Genomic DNA, 13,266 nt, shown 5'->3' with positions numbered 1-13,266 from the left:
CTGGGTTTGCCTTAGCCAGGTGGGAAGGAGCAGCAGTGTGTAACGCATGCTTCTTGATTAGACCGGGGTTCGAGTCCGTCACAACCAAATACGGAGGATGCGGAAAGGTCAGGAAATGACCACCGCATATTCTCGGAGCAATATGGCCTTAGTTGCTCCTAAAAACCAAACAAACTTGAACTTTCTATGATTCCAAGATTGTTCAGTTTATAAAAAAATTATCTGTGACCTGTTAATAAGAATGTACAATGTAGAATAGGTACTAATGAGATCAGTTTAATGTAACTTACACCAGTGGTTCCCAAACTACTCAGATCTATGGACCCTTTCAAAAATAAAAAAAAAAAGTTCATGGACCCCTTCAAATATCAAAAAAAGTTTTCAGAAATCTATATATAATATATGTGTATGTTATGTGCATGTATGTATCTATCTAAACGTAGGCTAAACTGTACCGCGGATTCCACTGTGGCTATGGGTGATCCGATAAGTAACCAAACTAGCCAGATTGCATATAATGTGTTAGGCTTAACTAGTAACGGTCTCGTTAAAGATACCATTAATGGTACTATGGATAATATAGACACTAACTTGCCGTCGGATGCGAATATATACACATCGGAGCAATACTTGAAATTCAGAAAATGCAATAATAATAGATGTCAAACATGCCCTGCTATGAATATTAAGCACGTCTCACATGATTCTAACGACCCGTTTTTCTGCCATGCCAGGGGAGAAATTTATCTAATTACTTGCAATAATTGCATGGCCAAATATATTGGACAAACAGGAGGAGAATTACATATCAGAATTAATGGGCACAGATCACACATTAATAACTTTGTTAACAAAAATGACATTGAACTGAAGCACTTCCAAATACATAGCTTTGATAATATTATCATAACTATACTAGAAATAGTAAATAAACACAGCATGAGATTATATCGTGAAAACTGCAATATACTTAAATATAAAACCCTGTACCCATATGGTCTTAATAGCCTGTTTAACGGACGTAATTATAACAATGGTAGTTTAGATACTTGTGTATATAAGCTATTTCGCATGGCAAATAGATCACATTATAAATTGCCACGTAGCAAGAAGAATAGCAAAGTTTATAAGTATACTGGTAAAGGCAATCCAATACGTACTAAGCATAATTTGGGCAGATTTGCTGAAGTACTGAATACATGGGACGAACCTAATATAAATATAAAACGCATACATGATATAACATTTGGACTAAAGCATAGCAAGCTTAAAGCCTTAGAAAAAATTAACTTGACATATGTGCACCGTAACCAGCATCTAGACCACTTACTCAAGGATATCTTTAAATATCGGCTAGGTAATAAACAGGTTATTGAAAACATATATATTAATATTAAATTCAGCAACATTATATTTGACAACTTACTGTTCAAGGATATCTTAAATAAACATATTAAGGATTTTCCACTCAAAAATATGAATATAGTTACAAGGTTCAGTTACATTAAACCGTTTGGACTTACGGCTTGTAACTATAAACAGCTAGCATGCAACTTAGATAAATTCTACAAGGAGGCTATCTGCCACTGCCACTTGCCACAATACCATGATTATGTAGATATGCATCATATGCATGTTATTACTGGTGATATCAACTTAGTTCCGCACCAGGATCTGAGAACAGTACTTTCCCATGGTTTTAAATACAGACCGAACACTAGTCCTATTGCTAAATATATTAACAAACAATTACACTCCAACCTTATGCAATTTTGCCTTAAACTTGCATATAAGTATAATTTACCACTAGAGGCCTTCTATAATTGGCTGGTACTTACTATCAGTGAACTTAAGCAACATTTAAGTAAGAAGCTTTTACATAGTAAGCAACTTACCAATAGAGATAGCAAAAGATATAACATGCAATTAATCAAAAGACAATTAAAGGATTTACAAGATATATTTATCATAACTACTATAGACAAGGCCGCTAATAATTATAGTTTTATCTGTAAAAAATTCTACGCCTCACTATTATACAATGAGCTGCATAGCAGCGCTACATACGCTAGATCAAACGGTAACCTTGGTACTATCACCAAAAAGCTACTAGCGATGCAAAAAAAGTTAAAACTTAAGAACTGCAACACTAACTTTCCTTTTTTGTATGGGATACCTAAATTTCATAAATCACCTACCAGTTTCAGATTTATAACTTCATGTAGAAATAGCTACTCAAAAGTCCCGCATGGTAAGCTAGTTGATCTGCTTAAGATTATCTTCAATAACATAAATTTCACTAGGATTATTAATAATAATAGACCCATTTTAACTTTATAAAGAATAATAAGTATAATATCAAACACATAAATACATACGATTTCAAAAACTTATTCACTAGCATCCCGCATGATAGTTTAAAATTGGTTTTAAATAATTATTTCACAGAATATAGCGACTTTTTACCCTGCCAACGTAATTACTGGGATAACCTACTTAACCTATGTATTTCCAACAGCTACATTTATAATGGTAGCAATATTTTCGTACAGCATACTGGCATAGCTATGGGGGCAAGTAGCTCATGTCTTATGGCTAATCTATACCTACACCATTTTGAAAATAACTTCACTAAAGATATCAATATGTTCAGATATATAGATGACTTAATTGTATTCAACTATAATGACTTTCATACTGAAGCAGTTAAACACTACCTGCAGGAATTGGTGCTAGAAGTCACTAACAAGAGTGACTCGGGTAAAGCTACATATCTAGATATAGACATTCATAATAAGAATAACAACCTAGCTACCAAGATTTTTGACAAACGAAAAGAATTTAATTTCAAAACTATAAGCCTAACCAGTTGGGATACTAATATTTCTATACGTATCCTTAAAAATATAATAGTGACGCAAGTTATCAGAAGATTATACATCTGTAATAATAAAAGTGATGTTATAGATGCACTGATGGATCTTAAACATAATTTATTAGATAACGGTTTCCCACAAAATTTCATTATGAAACATATGAGTACTGCTTTGTCGATAGCACTAAATCAATACCACGAAGATATAAACCAATTGGATACTATGGATGTTATCAGGCATAATAATATATATTGAAATATTCTCTGTTTAAAAGTTTTATCATCTGGTATAAATTCTCTGGTATAATTTCTCTGTTTTTTAAAACAATTATTATCTGTTGTATTCATCAGGATCTTTGGAGCGAGTTATTTACTAATTAGCCTTTGTATAAACATGTACATACTAGGTACTGCTGTATAAACACGCTATATATAGCTTACTTACGCCTTAGAAAAGTGGTACCTATATGTGTTTCTACAGTAGGAATTAATTCATTTTTACTAAGATTTCTCTTCGACATCTGAGAAATATTGGTTTTGTTTTATTTACGATAGAGGGCGTTTTCATACTTATGTTCATCCTATACTTGGCTATTATTGGACATATCTTAGGTGGCGTAGAATACGCGGCAGTTATAAACGTCCTGTGCGTTTGCTGCTGGCGTTTAGTTTTTTCCCGCCCTGGGCTACGGTAATGAATATAAGGTATTCCCGCCATTGTTGTTTAATGGCATTCTTTCCTTTGTTTTAAACCTCACATAATGTTTGCCACTATATAATGTTTGATGTTTGGTTTTATAGTAAACTATAGTAAATTATCTTAGGAACTAGCCATTCCGTTTCTTCTTTTCCTTTTTTGTTGCTTTTGGCATGCTTTTTATATATTTTTACCTGCTCTTACTATTAACCAGGATCCCTACTATTAGGGTCGGGATTTTACACTCCCGGTTAAATCCGATGTAATATTGATAAAATGCTTTTCCTTTTCTGTTTTACTTTTATCTATCCTCTTGCCTTAATTTTTCATATCTCACGAACTATTAGAGTAATTCGAGGGGGAGTGAGATACTATTGCTTTAACTACTCTGACTTCCGTTCGCCTTTAGTTAGCTTTATTAGCTTATTTCTGCAAATAATTTTTGCATATTGTTCAACAAAATTTTTCTGCATATTTTTCAACAATTATTAATATTTCTCAGTTGTGCTTATAATTTTGTAGCGATCGGTCGGGCTAAATATCATCCAGTCTGTATTCGTACAAATTATGATTAGACATAACCCACATTTTGGACGGCCAGATTTATACTGATTTATAGTATTTACTATAACCTGATGCTAAATTGATTGTATTATCCATTATTATGGATATTGGAATTGGTATACAGGCAGATGATAACAGAAACCGATGGCTCAGTCTAACTTGGGTTTTTATTTTGTAGGGGTTTAGCCCTCGACAAAGTCTCCTACAAAATGGGTTCCCATGTTGGGCTTATTATGTTATTTATCTAATATTTGATATATTTTTATGTAACTTTGCATATTTTTTCATGTATGCTGGAGGTACGGTTGGAGAATGGTTACATCAATTTTCAAACGATGAGGTACTTGCATTACGTTAACTTATATAATTTGGACATACCTAACGTCCGATGTAATGTTCTATCGTTTGATGGCATTAATCGGTTAGTTCTATATGTAACTTTTTGTTTTTATTTTTATATAATAGTAACACTTAATATATTTATATATATATATCTTACAATTTAACACTAGTATATTTGGATTATATATGTATCTATCTATCTATATATATAGGTAGCCCTCGATTTACATTGGGGTTAGGTTCCTGGGGGGACAAGTGCAGATGGAACCGAACCCTTTATATAATGGAGTCAATTGGAAATCACAGGGTTAGGTTCTGAGCACCAAAAATTTTACCTACCACTTTGAGACGCCTCCGTAGCCAGGTGGGCAGGAGTAGCAGTGCGTAGCACATGCTTCTTGATTAGACCGGGGTTCGAGCCCATGACCACCAATGGAGGATGTGGAAAAGTTGCAATATGGCAATATGGCCTTAGTTGCTAATGCTCCTAAAAACCAAACAACAACAACAACAACAACAACCTGCCACTTTGCATCGATTGTTTTATTTTATTAGCATTCTTCATAGTTGTAGTAATAGTCGATTCATAGCTCTACACACATTAGGGCGGCTTTCATCAGATTCTATTCTCCAAATATTGCACTAGGATTCAACTAACTTCTTTTACCAGACACTTTGAGGTGCATGTCTTTATTCTATTAAATTAGATACATTATAACACGATTGGAAAAAACTGCACACCGCTATCACTACTATTATTATTATTTAATTTATTAATAGCACAATTAATAAAAAAATGTTAGCGTAATAAATTTTCAACACGTGTAAATAGCATAAACAACAACCAACTGAATGCTTCACTGCATGGACCTTTACTACACGCATCCATGAGTGGTTACTTTGAGGACGGAATCTTTCTCATCTCTGATATGAATGCGCTGATTGCTGATTGTCCTAAATCACATGAACAGTGCACAGTATGATGCCGATAAATTTTGTCTGACGATTTTAAACTTTTAATTTATAAAAAAAAAATAATAATAAACATAAAAATGGTGTTGTGGTTAGTGATCAGCGCAAATGGACGAGTGCAAAACGAGGCCTACCTGTATATATATATATATATGGGTGACCACTGTTTTGGGACCCCCTGGAACTGGTCTATGAACTCCTGGGGAATCCCATCTACTTTTGAATGTTATTCTACCTTTTTCTGAACAATTCCATCTGCTTAATTTTGATGCCCAGCAACTCAGAGTTTATTAAACCTCTTCTCAAATAAAAGGACAGGCCTCTAGATACTAACTGTAAATCAAGTGGCATCTTACCAGCTAACACCTATAAAGCTTCTGTGGAAACTGCAGGCCATAACCATTTTGAGTAACATAACTTGATATATAGAATAAAGCTTTCTGGTGTTGCTTACCTTGATTGCATGGCCAACCCAGATTGATGCACCATACATAACAATCAGCAGAAAAATACAATCAGAAATCAAATGGAGTGCTTACTCCTTTATCCCCCATTCCACCCTCGTTATTCTTGAGATCATTGCAATAAATTTCTTCACCTTCTCTGATTTATTTATTTATTTATTTATTTCTTATGATGTGATCAATACACGAAGGAACCAGTTTTTTTCTTTCTCCTCCGTGTATCGTGGCCGGGATATCCAACCAACCGGTTGGTTCGGCACCGTCGTGATATCCAGCCCGAGGCAGGAATCGAACCCACGACCTTTGGGTTGTCAGGCAGGCACTTTACCTACCCGGCTAGCCCGATCGGCACCTTCTCTGATATATAGTTAATATGTGAGATAAAGTTCAAGCCACTAGCAATACATATTCCCAAGAGCCAATTTATGCTTCAACATCATGATTTTGTATAATGGTATAATTGCTTATATAATGGTATAATTACTTTATACCTGCTAGCAAAATTCCCGTATATCATTTACAAAACCCCATAGCTGTCCTGGCAACTTGACTGCACTGCTGAGTCAACTTCAACTCTGACTGCACAATCACCCTCAGGTCTTTTTCGTTCTAGACTACCCTGAGTAAAAAGTGAAAGTAAAGTGTTCGTATCAAATGGCACCAGGAGTTTCCCCCATCGCCGCGTGGTTTTCTTTGTGGGTGTAACAGATCACTGTTAAGGCCAGAGATTTAAAAGTGTATGGGATTTGGAAGTATTGTGTTGTGTATCGTTGTTCCTCTGGCCATTTAGCCGCTAGACCCCTGCTGGGGCCCAACGTTGCCCACACTCAGCCCCGTGGAGGCAGACCAGGTACACCCAGCATAATTATTTACTCTGGCAGGCTGCCACCTAATTTCCTGAGATTTCAGTGGCTAGGGCCTAAAAAAAAAAAAAAATAAATAAATAAATAAAATAAAATAAAATAAAAATTTTAAAAAATAAAAAAAATAATAACGTGATTTTAAGTGGTGGTTCGCTAATGAGGTTAAGTTTCGGAATTGATGGACGATTTGGCTGTTATAATTTGGGAGTTTATTTAAGTTTTTGTCGTGTGGGGCGTACACTGTGAGGCATAGAGAGAGTAGGGGGGGAAAGACTGAAGTATGAGGTCAATAGGGTAGACGACCCCAGATATCAGTGTGGCATGCCCATGCTGCACCAGGAGAAGTAAACGGGGGGACGGTCTCAGCCCCCCCTAGTGGTTATATGTAGATTCTTAATGCATAAATAATCACTGCTGATAAATCAGAGCAAGAGTATTACTCTCTGTCTTATTGCCTCTCTAACATACTGATTTACTGGCCCATTCTCTTTCTTTGTACAGTTATTCGTTGTACTCATCAGAGTCATTAGGCCTATAACACACTTCTACTCTTATGTTTGCTTTTCCAGTACTTATGTCATATTGCACTGGCCACCTATGTCAACTGGTTGCACTGCCTTAGATTTTATTTGCTTCTTAACTAAAAGCATAGCTACCCCTCCAATCCTGTCTGTCCTTTCTGTACACATTCTACTCTTCTATTTAAATTCTGCATCTCTTATATGTGACTGACACCACAGTCCTGATATTCCAACAACGTCTGCATTTGATGTTTTGATCAACTCTTCAAATTTATAGTAGTAGTAATGGCAAATGATAGAGGAAAGCCAGCTTATATAGCATCAGCCAAAAATGAAAAAAATAAATAAATAAAATAAAGGAAAGAAAGAAAAAAAAACACATTTCAACTATCTATACATTTCCTACACAGTATACCATGCTGCTAGCATTGGTGTACATTCAACTATTTATGTACCTGTCCTTATGCATGCACACATATGCTCCTGGCATTGGTGTACATGCACGTCTTTATGCACAATTAGTCACCCTAACACAGGGTATGTATCTGTTTGTTCCATGATGACTCCTAACAGTTGTTGAAATCCCTGATACCTTGCTTTCCAGGCTGCTGCTCATTCCAGTAGAAGCAGTGCAAGAATCTTTCACCTCTGTCTGCAGCTATTGTTAATTTATTAGTCTATGTTTAACCCAGGAAAAAGCTGCACAGGACATATTTCCTTCCAGGGAACAACAACAAATGTTAAAGTGGGAGGAATGTTGTGATTGGTGTATTTGTGATGGACATCCACAGGATGTCCATCACAAATATTGCTGAAAGTCTCATAGGAGCTATGAGACTTTCAGCAGTTACTGTTTTTCTGGAGTTACAAGGAACTGGCCATTAGGCACTCTCTGTTGTGGCCAACCACAGAAAGCAAGACAAGCTGTCAAATTGCATTATCCCTCAAAGAAATAGTCCAAGAAGTATTGGCCATCTGATTAGCATTATGGACAGATTTCTGCTCTTTTTATTAGCCTACAAATTTTCAGTCAAGGGCTGGATCACAAGATAGACAGTGTATGATGTCCATTATGACAATCGCCACTGTCCAGCTCTCTTACTACAGTAAATGATAATTTCTGATGGTATATAGCTCCCACAGACATACACAGGTAACAGACTAATCACAATATTCCTTGTACCTAATGCAGTTTTTTCCTAGACTAAAAATTAACAAAATCCTCTTTTGAATGCCATAAGACCTTGGCCATAACCTTTATCATTCTTCTTCTTCTCCTACTTACTTTTTTGCTTACTTCATTTTGTTCTTTATTTCAGCCTTATTTACTGTTATATATATAGTCTGCTATTATTCAGCCTTTACTTGAAAGAGCAGCAACTGCATTCAGTGACTGGGGTTCGAGCCCGTCACCACCAAATACGGAGGATGCGGAAAGGTCAGGGAATGACCACCGCATCTCCCGGAGCAATATGGCCTTAGTTGCTAATGCTCCTAAAAACCAAACAACAATAACAACAGCATTCAGTGAATTTTTAACTCCAAATTTCATGCAGAGGAGTGTTCTCTTTCATTTTTCCTAATATGTTATCTGTGTGTGGAAGAATGCCCTTCAGTTCTTATTTTGTTCAAATAACAGATGTATGTGATTGCTTGTTGATTAATCTGATATGACTTAATTGACATGATTACAGCAAATATACTAAAGTGCTTGAGCACATAATTTTTTACATGTAGCTAAATAAATAATAGGAAACTAGCATTGCAAAAAACATCATTATTTTATCATCTCATATTATGAATCCCTTTGCAAGTTTCCCTACTGATACACTTCAAATAAGTAATCCTTTCCGAACAGAGAAGGTTGTTATTTATTTTGATTTGAGTACCACCACTCATATGGTGCTACTCAAACTTTTTTTTTTTTTTTTTTTTTGTAGTTGGCGCATCGGCTTCTGTGGCCATAATGCACTTCCCAAGGTTTTTGCAGTACTTTGATCCAAGCCCAAGGCGGGATTCGAACCCGCGACCTTTGGGTTGCCAGGCAGGCACTTTACCCACCCAGCTAGTCAGGGCGGCAAATTGTCTTCTCCTTGGTATACTGTTTCTGTGGGTTTCAGTATGTGGATAGGCTGAGTGTAGGAGCTGACAACTCAGTTACAATTTGATTACACAATATGAGCCACTTGCTGAATTTTGGGGATTATACAACCCACTTGTTAACAAAGTGGAAGCATATCCTTGGTCAAAAGTTTTTCCATTTTTAAATTTCTGCACACAGCCTTGCTTCAAACAGTAATAAATACTGTTTCTTAAAAAAAATTAACATGCAAAAAACGTAATGCATAGGAAAACTTCGACCAGTATTCCAGAGAAGAAACTTGTACATAAACAAACAAACTTCGATAAGATCTTTCTATAGCTGAGTGTGTAATGCAAATTTGGACACATTTGCACTTATTTTTTAGTTTGTTAATATTATTGCCTTAAGAGATACATGCCAGTGGACTACCTTACTAGTAGTGGTCATCATAAATTGTGCCATTTGTTTCACATAAACCATGGCCATCACAAGTCTAATTGGTGCCACTATTATTAATGACCTAGGCCTTCACTGTAAATCCCATTGATATATACATGTGTATGTCAATTACCCTTGAAAGTGTCTGGTACAGAAAGGTTCAGAATACAACAACACTTATCAAAATGTCCACATCTGTATTAGAGTATCTGTTTTGGAGACTAATACAGATGCATTTAATATATAATTCTAATACTTCTGGCCATGATCCAACCCCAAATGTCCATAACAAGAGGTGTCCCTTATAGTGAGGTGACCATTAAGGGAGGTTTTTCTGTATTTCTCTTTTTTAATGATTTATTTTGAGTAAACCCAAATGATCTCTTTATAAAATGTTTAATTACAATTTCAGATTATGAGGCTAATTTTATTTGATGATAAAAGAATAACTAGTTTAGTTATTCTTTTATCATCAAATTGAACATTATATTTGTTTAGAAAGACAAATAATATTGTTTTTGTTTTAATGTGGCCAAATTTTTGAATATGTTTGTTACTGTCATGTAACAATCTTTGCATATCAGATTAGTTGATGACACTACAGTTAACCTTGTGCATGCAGTGCTTTAAAGTCAGAAAATTAACATAATAAATTACCTTTTTTTTTTTTTTTTTTTAACTTTCCATAGATTCAGCTGTATCAGTTGTCCCGTTTGGTATATGATAAATACCCAGAGTTACATAAGCACTTTGATCAGTATGAGATATATCCAAATATGTATGCAACCTCTTGGTTTATCACTTTGTTTGCCTCCCATTTCCCCGTAGGATTTGTTTCTCGTCTCTTTGGTAAGTATATTTTTTATATTAATGACAAAAATATCTTGTTGATATTGCCCTATTTTAAGAATATATTACTGTAGTTTATAAATTCTATAAAATAATGATATAGTTATATAAATTATATACTAAAAATAAATATAATGATAAATTAATAACAAGATAATTTATAGTCATATCTTATTATCCATTTGTGACGTGTAGAGTGTTAATTTAATAGCAGTATAAGTTTATATTCTTGGATATAAATTTACATTGCTGTTGAATAAGTATTACATGGTTCTGAGAAGAAAATTTAAAAAGTTGATGGCTTTAATGAAATTAGTTTCATGCAGATATGTTAATCAGGTGCAATCACATTCAGTAGTGCTTTATAATATTTATATAGGTGGTCATAGTTGACTTGGAATTTTTTATTTTTTTTTATAATGTTATATAACAGAAGGTATATCACCAAAATTACAGAACACTCTTCGTGGAGGATGGTAGAATGCTGCTCTCAGGCTCTGATACATAGTTGGGCCCTCCGTGCATATGATCTGTATCATCAAATTTCTGTTAAAAGAGAGAGTAAAATCCATGGAAACTCTGCTGGTTAAATGCACAAAATGGGATTGAGACATTAATGTGAAAGTGTCTATGATTGGCTCAATGAGTTTTCTGAAGGCTGTAAACAAGTTGCTAACCTGCCACATGCTCATAGCACGTGCCAGATTAGCAGCTTCTTTACAGGTATTACAGATATGAACATTCAATTAAAGCTCTATAAGGTATGATGAATCAACTCCTTGTTATGATGAATTTCACAGATTTGAACATTCATTACATCATGGAGCTAATTTGGAAATCAGGTGAATTACAGTGCATGATATTGTATCAGAAGTATGCATAAGGAATTTATTGTTCAAGAAAGTTGTCATGATGGCTTCCAGAAATCCTGATATTCAAACAGAAGGCACAACATGTTGCTATTTCTGCTAAACATGGCAACATAAAAGATTTCTGCCTCCCACAAAATTTCAAGACAGCCTTCGGCTGATAAGATCATAGCGGTTGTCTGTTGGGATTCAGAAGAATTGATCCTTCTCAATTCCCCCCCACTTATTGCAGGGGGTGAAAGGTTTCTAGCCCAATAGAAATTGCAAAATTTTCATGAAAGACAGTATTGCCAATCTGTGCTATGACTCTTCTTGTACGTTCACAGAAAATTTCAGGTTCGTAACTATATTCTTTTCCCTTACAGAGGGCATTGAAGTGTGGATGGCGATTGTTGAGAGAATCAAGCACTGTGCAGTCATTGAGTACCTTGATTTAAAAGGAAGGTTGCTGAAAGAAAAAAAATTCATGAAGACATGCAGCAAACACTAGGGAAATCAATCTTGTCCTTCATATGCCATGGTCAAAACGGGAGTTGCAGAATTTAAGTGTGGACAACCCTGCATTAGGGGCCTATTATGATGTCAACACCTGCAAATGCCATTCATGATTTGATCATGCAAGACCACAGAATGGCATTGAAGCACATTGAGACAACATTCAACATCTCCCATGAGCAAGCTCATGATATTGTAGTGAATGTTTTAAGAACGAAGAAGGTTTCTTGAAGGTGGATCCCTAAAGCACTCAATGCAGATCAGAAGTGCAAAAGAGTGAGGTAAAGTTTAAAGTGTGTTTAGGGTCAAACGGCACCAGGGGTTTCCCACATCTCCATGTAATTTACACTGTGGTGTGATACAGTTCACTGTAAAGGCCAGAGATTTAAAAGTATATGGATCTTGAGGTGTGTGATGTCATGTACCGTTGTTCCTCTGGCCATTTAGCTGCGAGACCCCTGCTGAGGCCTGACTTTGCCCACACTCTGCCCCGTGGAGGCAGACCAGGTACTCAGTAGTTGTAGTTTACTCTGGCAGGTCCTGCCACCTAGTTTCCTGAGATTTCAGTGGCTAGGACTTAAAAAAAAATTGTTTGCGTGGGTTGAATGCTAGATTGAAAGACCGAAATGTGGGTGAATTTAATTTGGATGATATTAAATTTTGACCTGTGGGGTATACGCTTGTGTGCAGATGGAGAGGAGACTGAAGACTGGGTGGGGGGAGAAAGACAGAATAAATGGGGTCAATAGAGGAGATGACCCCATTATAAATCAGTGGGGCATGCCCATGCCCCACCAGGAGGAAATTTGGGTTGGGGAGGAGGCAGGAGGGACTGCCTCCTCCCTTACCACCGAGGGAGGAGGTAAGAAAGATGGGCCCAACAAGAGTGCCGGCACCGATTACCATTATGGCTGGCATATGCAGAAAGCTCTGTGGTCTCATCGGTCTGGTTGGAATTCAGCTGAGTAGAAAGTCACTTATGAGGCTGCGTCCCACTCGAGGGAGGTCCATGTATCGGGTGTCCACCTTTCGTGGGTCAGGTCCGGTTCGTGTGATCCTTTTATCATGTTGGTTTTGAAGGTGGGGTTGTGGTGGTGGATGCGGGAGAGTCTGTCTTCTTGTGACGAGCTCTTGTGCATATTGAGTGAAGGTACTATAGGATATCTTTCGGTTAGTATCAGATATTCCTGGTTTCGTAGCATTATTTGGGTGGTGGTTATAAATCGGCATCTTG

The 13,266-nt window shown here is 36.2% G+C and overlaps 1 protein-coding gene across 3 annotated transcripts in view; it reads left to right on the top strand.

Annotated features, from left to right (window-relative positions):
* Nucleotides 1-13,266, top strand: part of LOC150082046 (TBC1 domain family member 1-like) — a 402,976-nt gene that overhangs the window by 330,987 nt on the left and 58,723 nt on the right. For all 3 annotated transcript variants that reach the window (XM_090379078.1, XM_090379077.1, XM_090379079.1), the window contains one exon: nt 10,509-10,668. In XM_090379078.1, coding sequence (XP_090235204.1) covers nt 10,509-10,668 — 160 coding nt within the window. The remainder of the gene's footprint in view (nt 1-10,508; nt 10,669-13,266) is intronic.

The sequence above is a fragment of the Mastigoproctus giganteus genome, chromosome 8 (genome assembly GCF_048544385.1).
Source record: "Mastigoproctus giganteus isolate SK-2022 chromosome 8, ASM4854438v1, whole genome shotgun sequence".
In the NCBI taxonomy this organism is placed as follows: domain Eukaryota; kingdom Metazoa; phylum Arthropoda; class Arachnida; order Uropygi; family Thelyphonidae; genus Mastigoproctus; species Mastigoproctus giganteus.
The sequence above is the reverse complement of the archived record's forward strand: the minus strand, read 5'-3'. Positions and strand labels throughout refer to the sequence as shown.